Source organism: Phoca vitulina, unplaced genomic scaffold (assembly GCF_004348235.1).
Source record: "Phoca vitulina isolate PV1807 unplaced genomic scaffold, GSC_HSeal_1.0 scaffold13, whole genome shotgun sequence".
NCBI classification, from domain to species: Eukaryota; Metazoa; Chordata; class Mammalia; order Carnivora; family Phocidae; genus Phoca; species Phoca vitulina.
The window spans coordinates 27,048,410-27,075,430 of record NW_022589716.1 but is presented as its reverse complement, the minus strand read 5'-3'; the positions used below and the strand labels follow the sequence as shown (position 1 = coordinate 27,075,430).

The 27,021-nt window shown below is 42.2% G+C and overlaps 1 protein-coding gene across 11 annotated transcripts in view; it reads left to right on the top strand.

The window, feature by feature from the left end:
• The window catches only part of FOXP1 (forkhead box P1), a 480,210-nt gene that overhangs the window by 290,417 nt on the left and 162,772 nt on the right, over positions 1-27,021 (top strand). For 3 of the 11 annotated variants that reach the window (XM_032411750.1, XM_032411752.1, XM_032411753.1), the window contains exon 1: positions 20,463-21,308. The exons of 6 other annotated variants lie outside the window; for them this stretch is intronic. In XM_032411750.1, the coding sequence (XP_032267641.1) occupies positions 21,123-21,308 (186 nt within the window). In that variant the 5' untranslated portion in view covers positions 20,463-21,122. Of the gene's footprint in view, positions 1-17,036; positions 19,702-20,462; positions 21,309-27,021 lie in introns of those variants that run through there. 2 more of the 11 variants (XM_032411751.1, XM_032411761.1) reach the window with 2 other exon arrangements.

Sequence of the window (27,021 nt, the reverse complement as noted above, 5' to 3'; positions counted from 1 at the left end):
AAGTACATCAGAACAGGAAGGGAGCACAGGCCTTCCCACCCCACCCTTCTTGTCCAGATAGTTAAACTGAGGCCCAGTGAACAGGAATGCATATTTAAATAATAACGAGAGCTAACATCTGTCACTATCAGTAATATTCCAGGCACTTGGTTAAACACTTGCTGTGTATTATTTAATGTCTCTGACAGCTCTTTGAGGTAGGAACTAGTATCCTGTTTTTCAGAGGGGGAAACCGAGTCTCAGAAAGTTAAGTTACTTCCTCAAGGCTGTGGAACTGGGAAGTTCCAGAGCTGGGGTTTAGGAGCAGGTTTGTCTGTCAGAGCTCCAGCTGTTCCCCATCACACACCAGGGCCTCCTCAACAAAGCAGGCTGAGGCATTTCTCAGCCCGCCTCTTCTGGAACCTAGTTGTATACCATGATAGAGTGTGCGTGCGTGTGTGTGTGTGTGTGTGTGTGTGTGTGTGTGTGTGTGTGTGTTTTGCTGCGTAACAAAATACCATGAACTTTCTACCTTAAAACACATACATTTATCTTCTCACACTTTCCATGGCATTCAGACCTGCCTTAACTGGGTCCTCTGCTTGGGGCTCAGGGTCTCACAAGTCTGTAATGAAGGTATCAGCACGTTCTGATCTCCTGGGAGGCTTGGAGTCCTCTTCTAAGCTCATGAGTTGTCCAGAGTTCACAGAATTTAGTGCATTGCAGTTGTAGGACTGAGGTCTTGAGCTTTTAAAGGCCACCTAGTGTTCCTGCCTTGTGGCTTTCTCCACAAATGGCAGCCTGCTTCTTCAAGGCCAACAGAAGAGTGTCTTTGTCCACAGTGAGAGCCTCAGTCCTTCTTTTAAAAGGCTCACCTGGTTAGGCCAGGCCCACCACAGGATATCTCTTTTGATTAACTCCTAGTTAACTGATGAGGAACATTAATTACATCTGCAAAATCCCTTTTGCCATGCAGCATGATCAAGGGAGTGATATTCCGTCATATCCACAGGTCCTGCTCATACTCACAGGGAGGGCATAGTGTAAGGATGTATGGGTCACTGGGGTCATCTTAGTATTCTGCATACCCTAGACACTGTAGCTAATGCCTGTCCTTCAGCTTCCTGGAGGGAAGGGGAGCAGGAGAAAGAACTAAGTGAACTCTGGGATTGCTGTGGTACAAGGATTGTGGGCAGAACAAGAGATAACAATGAAGCAATATTTCCCAGTGCATAGGCTCTGCAGTCCTGTGATCAGAACCTGCCCCTTCCATTTCCTAGGCAAGGGATCGTAAAGAGGCTATTTAGCCACTCTGTGCCTCAGTTTCCCCATAAGTAAGCTGCAGTTAATGCTGTTCCCTTAATATTTCATGATGATAAATGGAAATAATTAGCGTTAGGTGGAGCTTGGCAAATGGTGAGTGCTTGTCAAAGGCCGCCCATTAGTGTTGAGGTCTCCTGTTTGAAGGACACAGGGAAACAGAAATAGGAGTATAGAATTCATTTGTTTCCGTGGGGTTGGTAGAAGCACAGACCAAAGCACGGAAGCTAGCATGACTTGTCGGGAAGCAACATGCCAACCTGCAGAAAGACAGTCAGTGTGATCTACTAGAAAGAATATCCTGGGAGATTTGGGGACGCAACTCTAGGACTGCTTTTGCCAATGGTTCTCTTCTTGGTTATCTCCCAGGTCTGTGGGCCTCGAGTTTCTTGTCTATAAAAGCAGGCAGTGGGAAAAGGCGGGTCCTTGGAGTGGCAGGCTGACTAGGGTGCTTGCCGGCTCTGAGTGTCGTCATCCTTCTGACCGGCTTGCTGTGCAAGGCGTGCCCCGGTAATTAACCCTATTTCATGAGCTCTGTGTGAACCAAAAAGACTTTATAGACACGCACACCCTATTGGAAATTAAGTGAAGGAAATTCATTTTGTCCAGTTACTGGACTGGATTGGACTTTTTGTCTTTCTGTACCGTGCAGAGGTGGCTGTATCCCTTGCCCCTGTAATTTTCCTTCATGTGTTCTTCCCAAGTGGGAACTTTTATAGCCCCCTTAATATACATGTGAGAGGGGACAAACTTGGTGGCCTTTGGGGCTTGGGGTGGGTGGACAGAGATGAGCAGAAATCAGAACCTCCTTGTCCTGTTTCCCACACTCACAGATCTCCCTCCACCCACCCTTGTTCCCACCTTGAATTAGGCAGCCTTCCTAGGATGTTCGGTGTCCCCACTTGCCAGTGTACAGTAACAAGTGGCTGAGCAGGGATTTGAACCCACGTGTGCTATGTGCCAAGGTCTGTGCTCTTAGTGAACAGGGTACATGGCTGGAACATTGTCAGTTGTTTTAAACCGTGGAGCCCACTCTTGACCTCCATCATGCCTTCATTTTCTCTCTCCAGATCCCAAAAGTTAACAATCCAGGGTAACTCCCAAAAGCTGACATTGAAAAGAAGGAAGCGGTGCACCTAGCTTCGGAGGGCAAATATCCCAGCATATACAAAAAGAGATGAAAGAGGCCATATCAGAGTCAATAACACCATGCCAAATTCTCAACACTGAGCCAGAAGAAAACTATATTATAAAAGATGCTTCTGATGTGCTTGTGGTAAAGAGTCATAACTAGAAAATGTACATGTGACAGTTCTTCATTTGAGTGTAAACTTAACTCATTAATTTAAATTACAGTGCTTTTGTAACAAAGAGGGGAAATTACAATAGTAACAAGTACTGGTCTTTGTAGAGAATGTAAAAGGATGTTAGAAATTTATGCTTTGGGAAGTTGAAGAATGTACTTATAGTTAAGGATTAATTTTCAGTCACAGATCACAAAGGTCTCGATGAGTAAGATCAGTATCAAGTTTCAGGGTGGTTGTGTTTTTTTTCTTCTTCTGCCAGACTGTCTGAAACTTATCTCAAGTATCATGGTAAAAAGAGAAGTGGCGGGTAGACACAAAAATGTAATAGATATATTTTAGGGATAGAATATGAACTGCCTTTCTAAATGCATATCAGAAGGAGAATTTATTCCAGTTGAGTAGGTTTAATGATATGATTTTACCATATTAAATCATAATTGCTCTTTAAAAGAAAGTAGAGATGCATGCATTGCCACGGCCGCTATCCCACTCCCTCCAAATAGCAGCCTCCCTGGCACTTGTTGATTTCACCCTGCTCGGGCACACATTTGTAGCTTTCCTTTGGAAATCTGGGTGGCGGCGGGGAGGAGGGAAGAATAGTCTGAGAAATCAGTGTCCTCACTCAAGCTCTTCGGTTGGCTTTGGCAAAACCATTTCCTGCTATTAGGCTGCCAAGCTAAAGCTTCTTCTCCCCCCGCCCCATTTATTTATTTATTTATTATTTATTTATTTATTTATTTATTTATGTACGTACGTATGTATGTATGTATGTACTTATTTATTTTATTTATTTATTTTTGATGTAGTGTTCCATGATTCATTGTTTGCGTATAACACCCAGTGCCCCATTCAGAACGTGCCCTCTTTAATACCCATCACCAGGCTAACCCATCCCCCCACCCTTCTCCCCTTTAGAACCCTCAGTTTGTTTCTCAGAGTCCACAAGCTAAAGCTTCTGATAAGATGACACCTCTCATTACCTGGAACCAAATTAGTTTAAAAAATTAAATCATGTTTTCAAGCTGATTGGGATAGCTGCATTACTTAGGGACTAAATAATTTCCAGTGTTATGGATATTGATCATCATTTTAGTAGATAGGAATGGTTGCTTTTGTAGTTAAATGATTTTCAGTCCCATTGTATTCCCTTCTTCCCACTAGAAAGGAAAGGGGGGGCTCAGAACAGGGAATTGATAGTATATTTGGATAAAAACAGAGTTAGAGTCTAAGTAATAGTTTTAATAGGATCTGATTTTATATCATGAAATTATTCGATGGAGACCTATTTTATCTATGAATTTATCACCTGGACCTGAGAGTAGGAACTTAGATGTCTTTATTTGTATTATTATTATTTTTAAGTAAGTTCTACACCCAGTGTGGGGCTCAGACTCACAACCCTGAGATCAAGAATCACACATTCTACTGACTGACCCAACCAGGCTCACGTCTTTATTTTATTTTATTTTTAAAGATTTTATTTATTTATTTATTAGAGAGAGTGGGGGGAGGATCAGAGGGAGAAGGACAGGCTGACTCCTCTCAGAGCCCGACGCAGGGCTTGATTCCACGACCTGAGCCAAAAACAAGCGTCAGACACTTAACTGATAGAGCCATCCAGGCACCCCTCATGTCTTTATTTTAAATAACACACAAAATAATACTCAGCCTGTCCAGCCGATAAAAGGCGTAATGTAGTTTTTAAAAACATTTTTATTATCTTTTAAAAATATAATACCTAATACATAAAAAAGAATATACCGTATTTCATCGAATCTTTTAGACCTTTATTTATATACCAAGAGTAAAGTGAAAATGCAGCCAAGTCAACGAATCCATAATGCTTTCTTTTCCCATCTCTTTTACGAGGCATCCCAATGCTGGAGATGTTAAAATAAAAACAACAGTGTACCTTAGGAGCCATTAAGTACAGAACACAGCATACTTAGTAAGTTATAAAACAAAACTTAATAAGCGTTCGCGAACACTCTCAGACCCAATCAGTCCAAGAACTGGCCCATTACTTAAAATTTGCACTTCCTCCCATAGCCTAGATAGGTGGGCAGTCCTCCTGAATTTGGGGTTCATTATTGCTTTGCTTTTTGAACATTTCAGTTCTCCTTCCTAGTAAACTCTGAATTCTGCAAGGTAGGGGCAGTTTCTGTTCTCCACCACTGTTGTCTTCAGAGCTTGACTAGGAGCCTGGCCCAATAAATTTTGGTTAACTCTTATTGACAAACTGTATAAGCAGATTTGTTCTGAGGCACATCCAAATTGTCTCTCCCCTTCAAGGTGTGGTTTAAATACCATTTCCTCCAGGAAATCTCTGACAGCCTGAACTGGAAATGATCTTGCCTCCCTTTTGAACTCTCTCAGGGGCTTATCTTTATTCCCCGTACTGTGGATATACCCCTTTCTCATTTCAGTTATGGCTGTTTACACACTCCTGTCTTCCTGTTACATGGGCCATAGCAGATTCCCTAAGCTTAAGGTTAGCACCCTAAAAAAAAAAAAAAAAAGTAAGGGGGGCGCCTGGGTGGCTCAGTCAGTTGGGTGGCTGACTCTTGGTTTCAGCTCATGTCATGGTCTCAGGGTCATGGGGTTGGGCCTGGAGTTGGGCTCCACTTTCCACTTGGTGGGGAGTCTGCTTGGGATTCTCTCCCTCCCTCTCCCTCTGCTCCTCCCTCCTTCACATGCGTGTGTGTGCACATGCACACACTTTCTCTCTCATAAATAAATGAATCTTTTTAAAAAACTATTTAAGACACATCTGTATTTTCTTTTACACCATTTCCCTAGTTTTCTATTGGATTTATTTATTCCCTTATTGATTTATAAGAGCTTCTTATGCATAATAAAAATTAGACATTTTTCTTAGGTTGATGATATGCAAATATTTACCCAGTATTTCAGTGATATTTTGAATTTGCTCTACTCTTTCAGCCATATTCAATTTTAATATCGTTTCATTTATCAATTATTTCTTTATAGTTCCTGAGCTTTTTGTTATTATACTCAGATAATGCACTTCTACCTCTGATATGACAAGAACATTTCGGTTTTTCCTTTTGAAACTATTTTTTAAAATAAATGCAGATAATAAATGGGATCTTAAAGGAACCTCCCTACTTTGGCACAATCATTTATTCATTCCTGTGTTTAGGTAGCACATTTATTTAGCCCCTATGGTATACAGAGGTGAATAAGACTAGAAAATGTTGCTGTGAAGTGCCACGAGAAGCCAGCGTAGTGGCACGAGCCGATGTGCATTTCCAAGAGATCCCTCCAGCTGATCTGCAGAGAAGAGATTTTTGGGGGCAAGAAGGGAAGCAAAGAGAGCGAAAAACCATGCCTGCTTGGAGTCCACCCAGAATTTGGTTAGCTGATCCAAGGTTCAAATTTCCAAGTTAGAGCTTGGAAAGAGACTTCTTCTCCAAATTAGAAGTAGAGCACATTTGCTGCTGCTGAAATGTTGGAGAATTCAGGCTTCCAGATTAAATGCTAGCTTGAACCCAGAGCAGAGAGGGACATTGTGTGGGGACCGTTCAAAGGAAAGCTGGACAGGTGGCAGCCTTGCTCACTTGGCGCCAGCAAGTAGAGCCACGCTCACTGGTGATGGACAGCTTCACATTGTTCCTGCACGGCACTCCGAGGAGGGGGTGGTGGGTGGCGCGATCCCTGGGGAGCTCAGAGAAGTCTCTGGGTTTTTCTTGCACTTTGTCTTCCCCTTAGTATTCCAGCCAACGTATTAACTCTGTTCAAGCCATCTTTCCGCCCAGAAATCTCACTATTGTTACGTATGCTCTTGTTCACACTCCTAGTATTTATATTTTTGCGCATTTTAAACTCAAAGCGTCTGAGTTTTCAGTGAAAATGAGACAATTAGAGTAGTTTGCAAAGCATGGTAAAGGTATTTTTTAAGGACTGAAAGAATTTGACTACATACAGTTTATCATTATAATCCTCCCCTTCTCGAAAGTCCATGAATATTTTTTTTTTGTTCCACCAATGCTTTATTTTTTTGCTCTTTATTTTATAAATGATTCTTCCCCTTGACTTTCCAATCTCAGGAGACAACAGTATTTCCCTTGAAAATGCAGAGGGTGAATCCACCCCGTGTGTGTGTTTTCCAAGTGTTGGTTTTCCAAGACATTCTCATGAGAAGGACTAGTATTGCCAAGTCATTTTTTAATATAAGGGGGTCCATGTTTGGGCATTGAAATTAATTTCCCTTATCTCGCCATACAAATAGCCACCCTGGCTTCTTTGATTTATTACCTGGGATGGTTCAGCCGCATAAAAACAGAGGACGGGAAGACATCACCTTTACGTGGTATCATTAGTCAGGCATTAAAAGCATCACCCCGAATGGACTGCTTCACATGAGCTCTGCCCGGGCCTTGAGAACACCCTGTTCTCCTCCTGTGTGCTCAAGACATTGGGCCCATCCATGGCCTCCAGTTCTTCATTTCTTAGTAAGTTGCCCCCACCCAAAAAGCCTTCCTGTGTTTCCTCCCTTACATAGTATAAGGGAACTTCCTAAATTGCAGCTGTAATCCCTGATTGAAGACAAGGTACTAGCTAGGAGAAAATACGTTAAAATCACACCTCCAACCAAGGACTTGTATATAGAATATGCAAAGAATTCTCAAAACTCTACAGTAAGAAAAAGAAATTTTAAAATGGGCAAAGGGCGAAGAGAAATTTCACCAAGAAAGATACACAGAAGGCATGAAAAATTGTTCAACATCATTAGAATTTAGGGAGATGCAAACTCGAACCACCTGTTACAATGGCCAAAATCAAGAAAATACTGATAATACCAAGTGCTGACAAGGATGTGGATCAAACTTGCATGCTTTGCTGATGGGAATGCAAGGCGGGCTGGCCATCTGAAAAACAGTTGGGTCGGCTTATTTAAAAAATACACACACGCATACACATACACACACACAGTTCCTATGTGACCCAGCATTCACACTCCTGGGCATTCATCCTAGGGAAAAGAAGACATATGTTTATAGAAAAACCTATTCGTGAACCTTCATAGAAGCTTTATGTATAGTAGCCCCATGCTGAGGTAAATCCGAATGTTTTTCAGTGGATGAATGAATAAAGTGTGGTGCCTCCATGCAGTAGACTAAGAATCAGCAACAATAAGCGGTGAACTACAGATGTACCCAGCAGCTTGGAATAATCTCTGAAATATTCTTTTGCGTAAAAGAAGCCAGTCTCAAAGGTTACATACTATATGATTTCATTTGTATGGCATTCTTGAAAACACAGAACTGCAGTGATGGAGAATAGATCCATGTTTGCCAGGAAATAGGGATGCAGGAGGGGGGTCTGACTCCGAAGGAATAGAGCAAGGGCGTTTGGGGGTCAGCTGTCCCATATCCTGATCGTGCTGGTGGTTATGTGAATTTATACGTGTGTGTTACAATTCATAGTACTACATACTCTCCATACCTGAAGAGTCGATTTTACTGTTTGGTAAATTAAAAAAAAAAAAAATGATAATAATTAACCTAAGTCCAAACTTCTGCACAAGATCTACAAATCACAGCCTCTCTCTTTGTCCAGCTCCTCCTTGGCATTCTGGCCCCTCCTGTGAGGTTCCAAACAAATACTCCATGGTCACATTTGTGTCTCTACCTGTAGGCACACTCATCGCTCGGCCCAGAACCCACCCTGCCCCTCCCCCTTTTCTGTGCACCCCCCCTTCTGACTGATAGGCATCCTTCGCTGCTCCGGGGTTGGGACACTGGCATCTGCCCTAGGTTAACTGCCTCTGCACCCCAGCCATGGACATTGGTAACCCCTACCCGGGTGCTCACTGTGCTGCTCCTGATGTCTGCTGCTTGATCTGCCTTGCACCCTCTGTCGTAAGGTCGGGGAGAGCTGACTTCACCGCTCACTTCCCAGCCCCGTGAGAAAGGCCATGAGGAGTTCAGGAAGTGAACCAGCGAGGGTAAGAAGGAAGTGCACGCACTGGACGTGGGGTCAGCCTTTGTCTTGTTGCACCGTTGCCTTCTTTTCCTGACTGCTCTTGTCTCTGACCCCCTCGCTGAAATTCCTTACCTCCCCTTGCCCTTTCAGCAGGGGAATCCTCTTTTCTGGCTTCCCCAAAACTGCTTGTTAAAAGGCAATCAATCATGGTTTTAAAGTCCTTTATAGTCTTTTTTTCCTTTGAGCAAACATAAAATTATGCGGCAAAATCATGACTGTGGAGGGGTTTTCTCGCTTTTTCTTCAGAGATTAGATGGGTTTTATAGTGTACCATGAAAAGTCATTAGTGGTAAAATCCTTATTATGGATACATTTTTACATATTTACTGAGCCCCATCTTCCAAATTCTTCCAAATTCCCTTGGGGAGAAAACAGACTTTCTGGAAAAAAAAAAATCAGCTTCTGTTCTGGAATTCATAGTGATAGTAATAATAATAATAGCTCTTATACGGTGCTTACTAAAGGCCAGACTCTGTCTTAAAAGCACTTTCAGACAGGGGGCGCCTGGGTGGCTCAGTCAGTTAAGCGTCTGACTCTTGGTTTTGGCGCAGGTCATGATCTCAGGGTTGTGAGATTGAGCCCCGCGTGGGGCTCCATACTCTGCGCAGAGTCAGCTTGAGAGTCTCCCTGCCCCTCCAGCTCATTCTCTCTCTCTCTCTAATAAATAAATCTTTTTTTTTTTTTTTTAAGCACTCTCTCTATGTGATTCGCTTCCTGCAACATCACTAGGAAGTGGTGCTGCCGTTACTTCTTCACAGCTGAGAAAACAGCATAGTGCTTAGATCAAGGTCAGGAGTGGAGTTAGGATTTGAACCCAGGCCGTCTGTCTCCACCTTCCAAATGGCCGTGGATCGGGAGCCATGGTTTTCCTCAACGAGGACACATACTGACCTCTTTGTGCCTCTCCCCTGGAAGGCATCACACCCTTTGCCTGGAGTGCCAAGAAGCTCCAGGGTGGTTTAGGGTCCATCTTTGCCTTTCTAGCCAAGGATGACTCCATATTGTGTCTTGATCAGCATTCTCCCAAATAATGGGAATAACTGAAAAAAAGGAAGCTGAAAATCAGAAATCAAAATGGCCCAGCAAAGAAGCAGTACAAATAATGAAAACTCAGCTTGTGTTTTATGACTTCCAGAGTGTTTGTGCCTGTGTGTTCTCCTAAGCTGCCCCTCACCCTCACCACTGCCCAGGGCTTTCATCTCCTCTTTACAAGTGAGAAAAGTGAGTCCAGAGAGAGGTGAGTGGCCCTGTACGAGTTCTCCGTGTTGGTCCCTGTGGGGCCAGAATGCACGCCCCATCTTTGCCTTCGCTTCCCCTCCACTGCTCCCTTCCAGGAGCTTCTTCCATAAACTTTAGACGCAGGCGATGAGATTCCATCTCTTTCCCACATGTATTCGTTTTCTGTTTTTGCATAACAAATGGCCATAAACTTAGCAGCTTCGAACGCCCGTTTGTCAGCTGCCAGTCCTGTGGGTCACAAGTCCAGGCACAGAACTGTTGGCTTCTCTGCTCAGAGTTGCAGAGGGTCCGAGTGCAGAAGGTGTTACCTGGACAGAATTCTTGTCTGGAGACACTGGGGGTGGGGGGGGGGGGGGGGGGGTAATTTTGTTGGGGGGTGGTTTGGGGTGGGGGGGGGGGGGGGGGGGGGGGGGGGGGGGAGGTATAATCTGCTTGCAGGCTCATTCGGGTTGTTGGTAGAATGCAGTTCATTGTGGTTGTAGGACTGAGGTCCCCATTTCCTTGCTGGCTGTCAGCCAGTGGCCACTCTGGGCTTCTAGAGGCTGCCCCTGATTCTTGCCAGGTGGCCTCCTCTTCCTGATGCCAGCATGCTGCGTCAAAACGTTCTCATGCTTGGAAACCCTGACTTTCTCTCTGACTGCTAAATGCTGGTATAAACCCCCTGCGGTTTTCTTTTTTCCAGGCCTGTTTAGAATTAAAATTTAAAAAAATAGATTATCTCCCTATCTTAAGGTCAGCTGATTTGGAACCTTAATTACAGCTGCAAAACCCTGCAAATCAACGTCTTGACCACTATTTGATGAACTATCTGGGACAAGGAGTAGGAATGTAGGAGATCAGCTTAGCTTTCTGCCTACCACCAGTACACTGCCACATTACAAAAGGTAAAGACAGAAACAGGGGCCAAGTCGAAGGTATTTATTTTTCTGTCGAAATTGCATAAACTCCTTTATGCCTTTAGAGTTTTTTGCCACCACAATGCATTTTATATTTCAGGCCATTTGATTGAAAGCATATTTGCAGTCTGTATGTATCTTTTTGCCTTAAAAGGATTGAAAAAGAGAAAGAATCTTTTTCAAAAGGACTGAAGAGACAGTATTATTGGAACAGCACAGTTGTATATCACCAGCTGCTCTTCAGTTCATCTTTTAGCATGTTGTTTCCGCCTATAATTTTTCAGCCCCAATGGTCCATCTCCTTGAACTTCCTCTCCCTCTTCCTTGGCTGTGTGATTCCTTCTCAACTTGGGGGTCTCATCTTAAATATCACCTCCTCATGGACAATCTCAGTGGCCTTATCTAGAGTAGGCTAGAAAAGACAAGTACGTGAAGTTGTTCTTTTATTAGATTCCTCTGTAGGGGCTTTCTATTTCTGGATCTGTGGGTTGTCAGTATCTTATCTCTAATTTCTATTCGACTCTAAGCCTTTGGAAGGGACACCTTCATAGGCCCAGTGCCGAGATTATTATGCTTATGCATCCAAAGTTATGTTTATTTGATGTGTCAATAGAAAGTATGGTCTGGTACTTGTGCAAAGGTAACTTTAACATTCATATTGAAAAGTTGCTAGAGTCATGAACCAAGTTAATCATGAGATCACTGGTAAAGCATTGATTGTTTGAAAAGCACCAGATTGCGAGTCACAAAGCTCTTGAAAGAAAGAGAGGAGACTCTACAAATGGTAGAGCTAAAGAGCAATTCCCATATTCACCTTTGAAATATGCAGTGCCCCTGGGCAGGAGGTGGGTGATGAGTCTCCAGGTCATGGGCCGTCTGATGTTTGGATCATGGTTTCCTGCAAATTTGTATTGCCCCAAGATAGGAGAACCTCTTTGCTCCTGGCCCTCCTCTGAACACCCCCTTCTCTCTGACTTCTCAGCTTCACCTTCACCTCCAAGCAGTCATACACCCACCTTAGTTGTAGTTTCTCCTTGCCCAAGTTAGTCAACCTCTCTGACCTTGTTTTCCTCCTCTGTAAAATGGGTATGGTCACTCCCACCTTGCAGGGTCATTAGAAGCATAGAAAGGCAACGAATGTCAGTGCTTGCTACAGACTGAGATGGATCAGTGTTCTTTTGCTTATTATTAGACTCGACCACAGCTCTGCCCGTCTGATGTGGGATTGAAATGAACAACAGCTGGTTTTTGGAAGTTACACAAAAAGGTTACAGTAGATTTTAGGATTACCAGCGATAATATTCTACTTAATAGATTTTTATCATCATTGTACTAAATAAAGACTGTCTAGTTTCAAATCGGTAGGTTGCAGTAAATGCATTTCACATACAACTATCCAGAGCACAGTTTTATCTTTTTTTTTTTTCTCTTTCTTTTTCTTTCCTGATGATTCAGAGGCACTTCAGAGCCTTGTAGTGCCTCTGGGTTTTCATTATGAATTCCAGTTAGCATTTTATTATAGCTCTTGAGAAGTGTTGGTTGCTCTCAAGTTCTAGAAAGCAACTTCTGCATGTTCACCTTTTCCCATTCCTTAGTACATGGTATAAAAACCGTCCCCTTCCATAAACACAGACCCCTTCCCCAGTTGGTCGCCTTCTCATTGGTGAGGACTGTCCTGCATTGGTTTGTGCTGAGAAGTCATAGAACTAGAGCAGTCCCATCCCAGAGCCAAGAACAACAGTCAGACAGAACAACACTCTCATTTGCCATAAAGTACCATAAGTTGCTCAGAATCGGTCAAGCTGTTATCACATTTCCAATGAGACCATTTCGAGAGCAGCAAGGCCAGAGTAGATCAATTTACATTTCTTTTACCTCTGTCACTGGAAAAGAACATATTGGGAGCATTCTCAAGGCAGGTTAAACAGTAACAGTGAGTGTGGTGAGGGAAGAATTGAGGCAGCTTCTGTTGTATTTATTACGGGGATCATTTCTACCCTCAGAGCTGCATTCCGATCTTTGCATCTATTTTGCCTGCCTTTCCTTCCCTGAGTGTGATTGAGAGAAGTCTGCGCATTGCATGACAGGAGCATTAGAAGACTGTATTTCTGAATTAATTCCTGCAGTGTGGATCCAGAACAAGACCAGGAGACCCTGCCCCTAATCAGCTGGGAGAGTTTGGACCGTGGGCACAATGTCTCTGCCTATGTCCCCTGTGTCTTCTCCTGTAAAATGGGGCTATTCGCTTCTTACCAGAGCCTTCGGATGATGAAAGGACATGTCCTGTAGATGTGAAAAAAATTTTTTGACACCATGCAAATGTTTTCAGTTTTATTTTAACTCAAATCAGTATGCAAAATCAAGATGCTGCCGTTGCCAAAGTTGTTGGCACCCGTTCATCATATTTCTAGGTGAAGTACATGAAAGTGATTATAGGTAATAAATATCTTTTTTTTTAACTTATTGCAGAGGCAGTTTTTCCACTGTTAATGAGGGTAATTTGACTTGGTTGAAGGATTGCAGTTCTTAAGAATTAATGCAGTAATCCAATTCAAAGATTTAAAGAGATCTAAGATTTTTCACAGGTCGCGTGCTAGTGAATGTGCTCCTATCACATAGCAGCTAATGGACTTGAACGCCAGTCTGTCATTTACTCTGCTCGCTCACGGCATAGCAGCTTTGCCCTTGGTAGTGAGTCTACTTTCCAAGCATTGCAGGTTATTTAGAAGTGTGGTATATTTGTAACACTTTTGAGAGATAGGATCCTATTTCCCACAGCCCCTAATTACTATAAAAACTGGGGTTATCTTTCTTAATTACACGTTTGAATCCTAATCTGCTAAGGTCTGAGGAATATCAGGCTCGCAGGAACTGCCTTCTTGCCTTTTTTCTTTCTTTTTTCTTTTTTTTTTAGGAGGGCTTTTTCTTCTTTTAATGTATTTTTAAAAACTAATTCATGTATCATTGTATTCATACATATAGGTTAATTCACGTGAATACAAAGGTTATGTGCATGGTATTCATAACTTTCCATTTTTGCTAATGATGTATTAACAGCTAACAATATTTTGTAAAGCCTTATTTGTAAAGGATGTTAGAAATGCTCTTACTTCCCGATCCCATTATGTTCCTAAATATTAAAAATCCCATTTTGAAGCAATTAGAAGCATTCACTTCTCCTTCCACGTGTGTTCTTCAGACAGCCTCACCATACTGTGCACACAGGAACCTTTGTTCCTTAATTAGAAAAAGGACTAGAGCTCATTAATTGTGGTTCCAAGTGGTGTCTGCTCGAACATCGAGGCAACAATACATGAGGAGAGACCCAGCCTAAATCTGGGAGGCTCTCGGCAGTTCTCAGAACTGTGAAAAGGTAAATAAACAGCAGAGGGTCCTTGTAGGGCTGTCCCCACATCCTGGGCTGTCCTTGAGGCCTGGCTGGCTGCTCATCAGTTTTAAAGCCAAAGAGATTTCTATTCTCGCAGAAGGAGGGAAAGGGAGAAGCGACAACTTGTATAGAAATGTAGACCTTTGCCTCTGTCGAAAGCCTATATCATCTCAAGACAAAAACAGGTCAGCAATCTCTTGGGCTTTTTTGATAAGTGAGTGGACCCCATCTAGATGCATTTAGATGTTATTGAAAGTGAGTAGATTGCTGGCAGACATGATAGAAGACAGACAGGTTTTATAGGCCGATTTTCACTGCTGGTTGGAAACCTGGCCTGTTGGAGGAATTGGAGGAATCGGAATCACGAGAGTTTTGAAAGCTAAAACTCCCAAACTGAATTGGCAAAGCCTTAGGCCCACATCAGTCATCAACAAAGAGCCCTAATTTCCACAACAAGAACAGGCATTTCTCCAGCCTCCAGGAAACTTCCTGCATCTAAATGTTCCCAGAACATCTTAATAGTGCAAATGGTGGACTCCTCTCCCTGGTCAAGATGGAGGTTCCAGAAGCAGGGAAGCGAACAACTTAAGCGGAGAATCTCAGATCACACGGCGATGTCTTCCTGTGGCTTGTCTGGACTTGCGCGGGGAATGCCGAAATAAAGCATAGGAGGAATAAGGCAAAATGTCAGTTTGAAAGCCAGAGAATGGAAAAGCAGAGCAGTTAATTTGAGGGTCAGTTCGCTCTTCTTTGGGAAGGTTCTGTTGAGTCAGATCCACTCTCTGGAAGGAAGAGAACTCAGGAGCCACTAAGCAAGGCTGTGGTCCTCTCCTGCCACACCTGTCAACTCCTTCCTCCTCCTCGCTTTCTCCTTCCATCCCTGCTACAGGATAAATTGCCTTATCCCACTAATGCTAATGGAAGATACTATTAACAAAAGGGAGTGCTTTATAAAGGTAGCAGAGATCTGGCAGGGGGAGGCATGGCACCCTTTCCCCTGTGCTGATCATCAGTGGTATGGGTCGGACAGGTGAACGTGGAAACAAATATTTTTCCCTAAAATGTTCTGCCGTTTAAAGAGATGTATCTAGCTAGCAGTATATATATATATATATATATATATATATATATATATATATTCCCCCACCAGTAATTTTTTTATGTTGTATTTCTCAGAGAAAGAAAAAAAATAGATTTTAAAATGTAAAAACCTGTTCTTCAATTGAGTATGCAAAAATCTCATTGCGGTATTTATTCCAAACCTGCTCTCATAATGTTCAGTCAAGGAGAAAACAGCAAAAAACAGTTGTTGATGGACTTAGCACAGAACTGGATTAAATAAGCATTAGTCTACTGAAGCTGATTACAGGAATATGAAAATGCAGTATCTTAATGGTACATATTTTTATGTGGCAGCTCAGTTGCCTTTCATTTTGCAGCTAATATGTCTATTCTTATGAGTCATTTACTTCTTTAATTACCTTTTGCAGGCAAGGCACCATGGTATATTAATGTGAATGATTTTTACTGCCAGTTTATCATACAATGCCCCAGAAGTTGAAAGGCGTAATTGACTTGGAAGAACAGCTCATGAAGGAAACAATATTTAGTTGACAGCTTTCCTTGTACTCTCTGTTGACGTTTATGAGTTTACACTATGCTAAAGGAGTAATAAACACAATTTTCTTTCAATAACAGGAAAGGGTAGCTTCTAAAATACATTTGTGGAAAGCACATTTGTTCATTTCTTGAATAATATGAAAATAACACATTTCTAGTGATAAGGCCTCTCAGATTGCCAATTGAATTAAACCTTTGAAGGTGCATTTATAACCTGTCTTGGAGCATTAGGAGATATTAGGGTTCATGTGATTGAATCGATTTAATGAATATCTAAATTATATACAGATTTGGATAAATCATATTTAAATCTAGGTGTTAGAGTGAGACTGTTGGGTCTTGTCCTCCCAATTTCCAGAGGGAGGGAAGACAGGAAGGGAGCTTGAGAATTGTCTGCAGAGAGATTTTCTTTCTCCAAAGGGAGGGGAAGTCTGACAGTGTATTTTGGGAAAATCAAAAAGAAGGTGCAGTCAGTACAACTCCTTATAAGGTCTGGGCTTTGAACAGTTAACATCAAGACTAAGGAGGGTCTCTGCTCTTCTGGGATGGCACGTGGAGTAGACTCGGGCCTTTAGCAAGTGCCGATTTGTTTTACCCCCCACTTCTACCGTCCCCTGGGCCCCCCCGGCTCACTGGCTCTGGGCAGGCCCCGGTTTGGCACATCGGTTTAGAGGGAGTTAAACTTTTCACAGTTTTCTGGATTGTTTGCAGTTCAGTCCTGTGCAGCATAATGAAAGTTTTCTAGCCATCTGTTGTTAAGCTGGTGGTGAGCAAGGCCAGTATATCCAAACAAAGTTCTGGCCTGCCGTAAACTGAACCTGTCAGTTTAGCATAGCTTTGCTGACCCCTCCAAGCAATAGGGCAGCCCTGGGTACCAGGCACTCACTGCATAGAGCTTTCAAAGGGGAACTATTTTGGGGGAGGGGGGTGGGGCCTGTTTACTTTTCCCTTGGTGTTCCTCTCCCTGGCTTGGGCTAGTTTATACTTAATCTTTATGTGGATAAATGGACACTCGTCCCGCCCCCCCTTCTTAGAGCGCCAGGCATTGCTTCTTAATAGGGGATTGTAACTTTTAGAACAAGGTATGAGTGTCCATAAAAGCCGGTGTGGCGGCTGTGATTGGAAAGGGTCTTCTGTGAAGTTATTTTTGTTAAATTGTTTTGTCTTTCCGTGTTTGGGGACAAATAGTCCAGGCACTGCAAGCTCCTGTATTTCTTACTTACCTTATATAACTAAAAGTGTTTCATAGCTTTAAAGGGACTTTTTTTTTTTTTTTTTTTTTGCCCCTTTTCTTCTGCACTTTGTGTTTTCCCTCAGAAGTGAGTACACAGCAGAACTTAGTGGAGCCGCCGTTTGACAGCACTCCCAGCTGTCTGGGGTGTTACCTGCTTCTCTGTTCTCGTTTGCAAGGTGCATCTCTTGCTTTTAATTGCCTAGCTTAACCATAAAATAATTTCATTGTTCCGTGGTATTTTTTTTTCTATAGTAAATGTTTAATTCCCATTTTCTCCTTAGCAGTGTTTACTTGACTCTATAGGAAATATCCCTATATGTTCAGATTCTTGATATATACATAAAAACATGTATGTGTGTGTGTACATGTACGTACGTGTACACACACACACACACACACACACACACACCTGTCTAAGCCTGCCCCTAACCCTTGCTGGTTTCCTTTTGTTAATGACACCCTGTAGGTGCTGCTGTATTTTTATCTTGGTCTTGCTGTAGTGTATTTCCTGTCCAGCATTGGTTACATTTGTGTTCTGTTAAGAGGGGGGCTCTGGGGAGCTGTTGTCAAACCTCTGTATCCATCTCAATTCATTAAAATATCCAGGGAGATTGGCCACTGTCGTTGAATAACTATGTCAGCCACTCCCCTGGCTGCCTCAGCCCCTAGATGAGAAGCAGACCACAGTCCCACACAGTAACAAAGGAAAAAGGCACCGAAAGGATGCACGTTTGTCTTAAGCACCAATGTGAAAGGGTCTGGGTTCAACTTTAACTGCAATCAAGGAATCTATAAGGGTCAGGCATTCCATAAATGGAGGGGAGGGGGAGCAGAAGAAGCAAAGGGATAAACAAGGAGATACAAGGCTTCCCCTTTAAGGGACAGGGAGTATTGCAGTAGTGAAAAATATTCAATTTAAAATTTAAATGAGTGCACTTACTTGGAAATACCATACAGTCATAATCTGTTTGTAAGGTGACTGACATATAAAGTGCTTTTTTGTTTTAAGGTAAAAAAATGTATTCGGGGTAGAGTTTCGGGTGTAAATGTCAGGTGCAACGTAACGTCTACTCACTGCAAGAGTCAAGCAAATAACCTTGGCATTTAGGACACTGCCTTTTAGAACACGAAATTGTATTTTGTTGTGTGTCTTTTTTCTTTAAGGAGGACTACATTAAGGGGTCACCTATTAGCTGTGTTTTTGCTGTCTTAAACTCAGCCCTCCTGTCTATTAAAATCAAACCACTGTGTAAACATTCCAGTGTTGTTCTTGGTCTCTACAGTGGCCACGGGGATCAGGTTTCACCTGCCTGCACATCTTCAAGCAATTAGAGCAATTAGCGTGAAGCCATTTCACATTCAAGGATTCAAGGTCTATGGTGACATTCAAGTCCAGAAGTCTGAAAGGGAGAGAGGAAGCGGCCTGGAGCACGGCTACTATTCCATGGCCCTGAGCAGACAATTTCTCTTTTAAAAATGGGAGCTCTTTAATGATATTATTATGAGGTTTTTAAATGACATATCAAAAGTTGTTTATATCAAAAAAAAAGCCCCAATAGTCATTTAATTATACTAATGAAGGTCTTTATACATGGCAGATTTTTTAAAAAGACCTTCAGCGGCCCTGAGAAATGGAGGGTTGCTCCTTACCCCACAGTGGTAGTGACAGCATTCTTTGTGGAAGAAGAATATGTCTTAGAATATATAAGGGAATGGAATTAGCATTCTCTTTTTTTCATGGTAGACCTCCCTGTTTTGGGTAAATGTAATAACTACAGCAACATAGGATACTTAGTTGGGAGATTTTTGGAGGTTTTTTTTTTTTTTTTTTTTTTAGGTTAGGGAGGAAGACATGGAACTAGGGCAATTTAAAGATCAATAATCAGCTTTAGCAAATCAGCTGTGTAGGCATGAGAGAAGGTAACTTTTAAGAACAGTCTTAGAATCCAGTAGGGTTTTTGTTTTGTTTGCTTGTTTGTGTTTTTTACATTTGTAACTAAGTTACGCAGACATCTTGTTTGCATGAGGCGAGCCCTTAAACTGATTACATCTTTTTAAATAGGCTAGTACATTTTTTAAATCTACATTATACTGTTGATTTATTGTACAAAAGGGGGGAGGGGCATTTTTAAAAAATCCTAGGGTGCTGCAGAAGATCTGGCTCTGTAGTCCCAGAGGGATGTGCAGAATCAGGAGGAACCACAGGCTAAGTTACAATGTGGAATTCTATTTCCCTTCTGCTGCCCATTCACGTTGTTTGTTGACAAACAGCCCTGAGGACAGAATTGCTGGGAGAGTTACCTTTTCTTTATGTGTACTGACTTTGATTAGAATAAGAGGCTTATTTTAAAAGAAAAAATTGTGTACCTCTAAGAAAGATCTTGTGATAATTCCTTTATGGAATTGTACTAGGGGGCTTCAGAGCTACTAGGTGTTGCGCACTTCTCTGTCTGTAGGACTGAAGGCATCTATCTATTTTTGTGACTGAGGCTAGAGCGTTTGTGCTCATTTGGTAACTAGCCATGTCAGGGAACTAGAGTCCTTAGAGCTCTCTAGCCCCATCTCGAACTACTTAGAGCCCTTCTGTGGAGAGACGCTCTTCCCGACCGCCCACTTGCATGGCGCCCAGGCTATGTGTCTTTTGAAACTGCATTGCAGAGCAGATGCAGGGGATGCTAATAAAATGCAGCATGCTGGACCCTGAGCAAGGTAAGGGTCTGCCTCTTCCCCCTGCCTTTTGGAAACAGATTGCTAGGAAACCATTTGCAGCATTTATCACTGGACCAGCTGAGTCAGACAGGAACATTTGAATTGGATACCCCACCCCTCCTAAAAGTGAAGAGGCAGGCAAGGAAGCGCTGTGGGGCTCAGAAGGGAGGTGAGGCAGTAAACCAGATCTTTCCCGTTGTTTTTTTTCTCCTAGCCTAGTCCTCTGTTTCTATGATCTGCCTTTTGAACTGTGTTTGTGGCTGATCAGTTCCACCTAATATGTCTCTTGATTTCTGCTATTGTAATACTCAGGCGACATGCTGTTCTCTTCATTTTTATAAGCTTTAGATGCTTCTGCCTGTCATATTCTGGCGGTTTATCTTCAGCGTCTGGATTTGCTTTCAGACTTGAATGTCTATCAAGCTGCTGTTGCTTTGAATGTGAGATCAAAAGAAGATGAATTCCAGTAAAAAATTTCCTTCCATGAAGAAAAGATTGGGGCCTATGTAAACATCCCACTGACAGTTCCCAATGAGTTATTTTAGCCGAGTATTAGCACCTGGATGACAGACAGTCCAGCATTCCATGCTAAATAACAAATCAGTTGCTTCCGTGGCAGAAGAACATTGCCACAACAGCAATACATTTTCAGAAGGAATCCTTTTCTTCCTCCCCCCCTTCCCCCTGTTTCTTTTTTTATTGAATATGGCTGTTCAGCTCCTCATCTTATTTTTCAAGCTGACTTGTTCTGCCTTTAGCAGTTTACTTTTCTTTACAGTATCTGTCAAGTTACTCGGGTGACGGAAGACAGGACTTTTGATAATTAGTTTGGGGCGGGTTAAGGAGTGTTCGAGTAGACAAGCTAGGCATCTGGAGATAAACAGGTAGTTTGGTTGATTGCAGAGAAGGAAAATGTAAAGGAAAAGCAGCAAAAGCAAGATCAAGGGCATATCCCGGGAATGTGGGACGATATGTTCTTTAAAAATACATGTGACAAATTCCTCTAAAGTCTGTAGAATCTGGATTTTCTTTCTTTCTTCCCTATATTTTTTATTTTTGAAAAGCATCCTGCCTATGTAAATGTCACCACAAAAATATCTCAAGAGCAGGTTTCCCGAAACACTGTCGGTGTGTATTTGTCTGCAAGAATGAGCCTTTTGGCGAGGGCTCGGTCTGGCCAGGGCACACTTCTGATGCTATGTCGCTGCTTGCAGACCTGGAGTGATTTAGATACGTGTAGCATTAATAGATTTCTTTAAGAGCTAAATGCAACTTTGAAAATTACCTGCAAGCTCCAACTGATCTTTCAACTTTGAAAGTGAAGAATTACTTGAGGAATTCTTGTGGTTTCTTTGTCATTTAGTGAGAGCCCAGCCAGCTACTGTGGAGGCAAGCGTCCCTGAGGTTGCCTACAAAGGGCAATGTTCCAGTGTGTTTTCTCCTCGAGTGTGCTTCAGCCGCACAGCACTTCCTGTTTATTCAAACATCTTTTTTACCACTCGGCAACCCCCGCTTCACAGAAACAGCCAGAACCCATCTACAGCAAGAAGACGGAAATCCAAAGGCAGACAGTGCGAGCTCACTCCGTCAAACTCTTCATTTTCTCTGTAAGTGTCCAGAGAAAAAAAAAAGGAAAAGGAACATTTTTTGTGGGGTTAAACTTTTAAACTAGGGATCCGCTCCTGCGCAGACATTCTCTGAAGGGCAAAATAAGATGATCCAACTTGTTTACTGCTTTCTCTCCTACCCCCCTCCCTCCCTCTTCTCTCCATCAAAGGCAGTTTTCTTTTTAGAGATTTGAGAAGACCGGTTGGTTCTAACTCCTTGTTAATTCACTCTTGCTTTCAAACGGGTCTTGGGATATAATCAGCTAAGGACGCAGCCGAGTGTCGTCGGGACAGTTTTATAAGCTTGAATGTAGTTTAGAACCCTCTCTGCGTATTTGTGACTTTGTTTTGTGTTGCCTTCTTTTTCTTCCTGTTATTACAAGTGGCGAGAGGGCGCAAGGATGACGCCTTTTGTACCTCTGCCTCTGCAGAATTGTCCTCTGATGTTTGCATCATGACACCGTCATCACTTGTAAATCGGTCTTGATAATATTTGTACCAATTTCATGCCAATAAAAGTCAGACTGCTGAAACAAGCACGGTCATTATCTCATTCATATGACTATTGTTTAAACGGAGTGGGCTGCGAAAGGAAAGAGAAAGCCCGCCTCACTTTCCGCGATGGTTGTTAACTTTGATGTTGGAAAGCTCTTTTCAAAATTCTCGTTGTGGGTAATTAGTATGGCAGGGAAAGCCCTTGGACCTGGGCTGCTGCTTCGCTCTGTGTCCAGGAGCGGATGGGATTGCTCTCTGAGCCCTTTCTGGTGAAATGAGTTTCTTAACACATGGTTTGACATTTTTTTTCAAGGGTTCCACCTTTTCCTGTCTGATGTCCTCACCCCTTGTGCCTTCCTCCCCACCTCCCTCCGCACCCTTCCCCCAACCCTGACCCCCAACTTCACTATAACTGGTAAGCCAGGTGCTAATTTTTTTTTTTTTTAACTATGTACTGGTCTGGGAATAGACAGGAAATGGAAAATTAGCTCTTTTGATCTTAAGGGAATTGTTATTACTCTGAACCTTGTTTGTTAGTCCCCAGACTAAATATCCTTAAGTTTTATTGTCTAAAACAGCATCTGTTAGAATAGAGAAAGAAATAAGCTCTGTAGTTGTCTGAACCGCTCATGGAAGACATATTTAAATAAATAAAATAAGTGCGTGTGTGTGCGCGCGCGCGCGCGTGTGTGTGCATGTGCGAGTGTGTGTGTGTGTGTTGCTATTGCTCTGCTGGCTTTTTTAATGTTCAGAAGTTGTTCTCCTTTGCAGAAAAAAAAAATTATGTTTGCGACTGCCTTAAGGACAATTTGTTTAACAGTAGGAGTAATTGCAGGGAAAATGGAAAGAGTGACTGAAGGTATTTACTCAGATGTTAGTGTAGGTGTGGGGGCCGAAAACTCAGTGTGGGAACAGTGGGCTGCTCATCTTGGTATCTCAGTCTATTTGATGACCATCAAATTTCCCAGCTCGCTGGTTTTGTTTTTTCTGGATGGCATGTTTGATTATTTATCAGAAGGGGAAGGGAGTAGCTGAAGCAAATAAACATGTGACCAAGTTCTGTTTTGTTTTCCACTCAGAAAGCCATGCCCTTTAACAGATATACAGAAAATAATAAATGCATTGTTTTATGATAAAAGGAAATTATATGTGTCATTTTTTTTAAAAGGCGAGTGAGTTAACCCTTGAGACTCGGGAGCTTTTTTGACTTCTGAGAATTTGCCAGGCTTTTTACTGAGAATTAATCTATTGCGGTGTATGGTTTTATGGTGCCGGATTTCCCAGGATTAGTTGTTCAGCAGTTAGGCTTTTCTGGATGCTTTGCTTCGCTATGCCTGCCTCAGTAGCTCTACTTTTATGATGCGCCTGTGTGTATGTGAATGTGTGTGCGGACACATCAGTAGCTCTTGCACTTCTGCTGAATGCTCTCTTTGGACTTGAGATCTAAACATGAACAGTTGAGTTAAAGGAAAATAAGCTGGAGTTTCTGTGACCAGTGTGCAGCAGAATTTATTAGAGACCAACTTTGCTCCTCTCTTTAAAGGTGCCAGGCAGATACTATAATGCCAGGTAGCCACGTGTATGTACCTCATTGTCCCTCAAAAACACCGTCCATACTTCAGTATTATGTAATGCATTGATGATCTTCGGGATTATTATCTCAGATCGAGACCTCCTGAGACAGAGGAAAAGGCTCCAATCTACATTAAATGTAGATTTTTAAAGCAAGCACGCCAAAAATATAATTTTATTGTTGTTGTTTTAATTCTCGGGTGGGGTTTGCATAACTGTATGTAGACGTTCTCTATACTTAAGCCCGCTCTGACATATGTGCACACACCAGCACATTTTTAATAACTTCGAGGATGATTTTCTACAGAGGTTTCCTCTTTCATCCACATGCTGAAAAAGTGATGGGCATGATCCTAGCACGGTGCCTGGCCCTGTCATATCAAGCCCTATAAATCACAGTTGAAAATCTGCTTCGTGGCCTATGCTGTTTTGGAATGTGGATTGGAAACGTGCACACAGAGGGATTCCCTCTTCATTGACTATATAAGGGAACAATGCAGCAGACACTCAAACATAGCACAGCCCCCGCCAGTCTGGCCCAGCATGTATGTCACTGGGAGGTGGCTTCACTCAGGAGAGGGCAGCGATGGAAGCAGGAGCCTCTCTCCCTCCTCTGTTGTCATCTTGGGTGACTCTCCAAAAGGCGGTTGGGTTGGATAATCATACTTTGTGCTTGGACAGAGCCCTTTGTGAAATCAAAGTGCCTGACTAATGCTAACTTGTTAATACTCAGAACACCCTTGGGACATAGGTAGGCTGCAAAGATTATCCCACTTTTGAGGTGGGAAAATGTCCTGTTGTTAAAAGAGTTTACAGTTTCCGGGTGTGTCTGTACTTAATGGTCAGGCTAGACCTGGAATGGGTATGATCTAGATGCCATGAGAAGCATTTTTCCGGTACCATAGTCAGCCCTGACCACAGGCAGTCTCATGAGAAAGTGTTTTACCATGAAGAAACTGGACTGGAAAATATAGCTAGTGCGTGGTATTGATGGTGGGGAAGGAGGAGCCCGTGAAGAGTGTTGAAGCTTAATTTTAATCCATTTAGGGTCGAAGTTAGAATTTTGTTGTTTTAAGATACAGCACGGGCTGGGATTTTTGATTTTTGTTTTATTTCACATTAACTCAATATGATGTTGGCAATTTAACTTCCACAAAAATCAAGTTCGTTTGTTCTTTGCAAAGAAACCGACCCTGCTTATTGGCTGTGCAAAGTTGAGTCAGAAGTTACTCTGTCGCCGGGTGCTTTGGGGGCAAAAGAATTGAAACATTCTGTTAACTCTAGATGTTACTATGTGATTCTTCAATTCTGGTGTGCCTTAAGCTTCCCTGCTATGGTTACTAAGCTCAGTGAAAAAATTAGTCATGTGCCATTTGCTGTTTAAAGTCTTTTGTTGAAAGCTTTTTCAGAAGTCTCAAGAGTAGGGTGGTAGCATTTAGGTTGTTAGGTCCCCAGTACTGTTTATTTGAACCTGAGTATAGAAATTAGATTTGAAAACTCTCTGTTAAAATATGTGTTTTTAATTTTAAAAAGTAATTTTCAAAAGACCATAAATAATATGATTCCAGTTTTGCTTAAGAAAATTACTTCCCTTAAGCATACTCCCAAATGTTGACAATGTACCAATATGTAGGTGATGATATGACACTTTATTTTTTCTTTTCCTAATTAATGTATGTGTCCTCCTTATCTCCTGCCATGAGCTTATTACTTTCATAATCAATGATCATGTATGAAGCGCTTTTTGAAATCACTGAAGAATCACTTACTGAATGTCCGACCCTAGCCTGTGTACTTTACATGTATTAATTGTGATGCAGGAACTGTTATCTCCTCCCATTCTTACAGATGAAGAAACTGAGGCACAGAGAGGTTAAGTAACTTACGCAAAGTCACACAGCTAGCCAGTGGTGGAGCTGGGGTTCGAATCAGGTAGACTGGGTTCACATCCCAACTGGTGGATGCTCCACCAGCATGCTTGCTGCTTCTGTGTAAATACATTCATATTTCTTAAAGCTAACTTCTTTTTCTTTGGAATTGCTGTGATTCTCTCAAGGTCAGTAATTCCCCCAAATTCCCAGAGAATCCCTATTTCTTCATGTGTGAAGACTCAAGTTCCACCTTATGCTAAACTGTGGTTACTGGAAGTCCCAAAAATCATTGTCACACTATGAGCACAGCTCACTGAACACAGCTGCCCATCTGATGAACAAAGTTTTGTTTTTAATCTCCTTTTTCAGAAAATGTTTTTAATTCCTTGACCAGAGCCATCCAATCTATTTTTCTTTTGCCATATTCTCTATCTGTAGTATATGCATATATATTTATATTTATATAAAAGATAAAATCTTCAGAAAGTTTCCTATAGGATTACCTTTGTGGCTTCAATTCTTCTAAACATTTCTAATTTTTTTTTTCCCTTAAAGATCTGTTCTGTTTAGCACGTAGTTCTAGATCTCTGTGAATGGAAGAATTCCAAATCCACGGATCTGTGGATTAGTGGCCATTTTGGGTTGTGTCATTCCCGAAGTACAAGTGAAGGGATTCTAATCCAAACTGTATGACCTTTGGCATATTATGTAAACGTTCTGTTTCTGTAAAGCACTTCAGAAGCAAGCCAGACCCACAGTTGGCATTCAGTGTCAGCGATCAGCTTCTTGTTCACCAGCAGCAGCGGCATGACCATCATCATCTCCTGCTAGCTCACTGTTCGGCCTCGAGGCAGCCATTCCTGCCTCATTGTTCTAAGTCAGGGCAGGGTCTGCTTAGGGCTTGGTGAGGGTCAGAAAGAGCCAGGCTTGTTCAGGTGCCTTTGCCAGCAGAAGGAGCCGGGACTCTTGGCTACACGTCATCTGTGTGACCATGGGCAAATCACAGATTCCCTCTTGCCCTCAGCCTGCTTTTTGTGCAATGAGCTGTGTCTGCCTTAGATTCCTTTTGGTTCAACAGAGGGTGCTGTGGTTTTCTCATTGTCTCTATAAAGAGGGCGGTGACTGGTTTGAGATTACTGGGAAATAGGAATGTTTGCTTTTGACAAAACACATTTTTGTAGGTATGTGGTAATGTAATATGTTATATTTAATAAGTAATTATCATGTACAGGTACTGTGCTAAGGACTTTCCATGCACACTTCACATAATGCTTATAATTAACCTCTCTGTTCCTATGTTTCTGTATGTGTTAACTGGGTGTAATAATTGATTTTTTTTTTTTTAAGATTTATTTTTTTTAGAGAAAGAGTGCATGAACGGGGGCAGGGAGAGGGAGAGAGAATCCTCAAGCAGACTCCCCACTGAGCACAGAACCCGAAGCGGGGCTTGATCCCACAACCCTGAGATCATGACCTGAGCCGAAATCAAGAGTCAGATGCCCAACCGACTGAGCCACCCAGGCGTCACTTAACTGGGTGTAATAATCCCTCAAAGAATTATGAAAATTAAATGAGATATTGTGTCTGTACTCTTCAGTACCTGTCTGGTAATAAATAGTCAAAAAATTACAACTTTCGTCATTATCTTCCCCATCCCCATTAACCAGGAACCAAAGCAGGTTTAAGAATACAGTTATTTGGAAATGCAAATCACAACATAGGAAGATAGTGCCTTACAGCTGTTAGGATGGCTATTGTCAAAAAGACAAGAAATA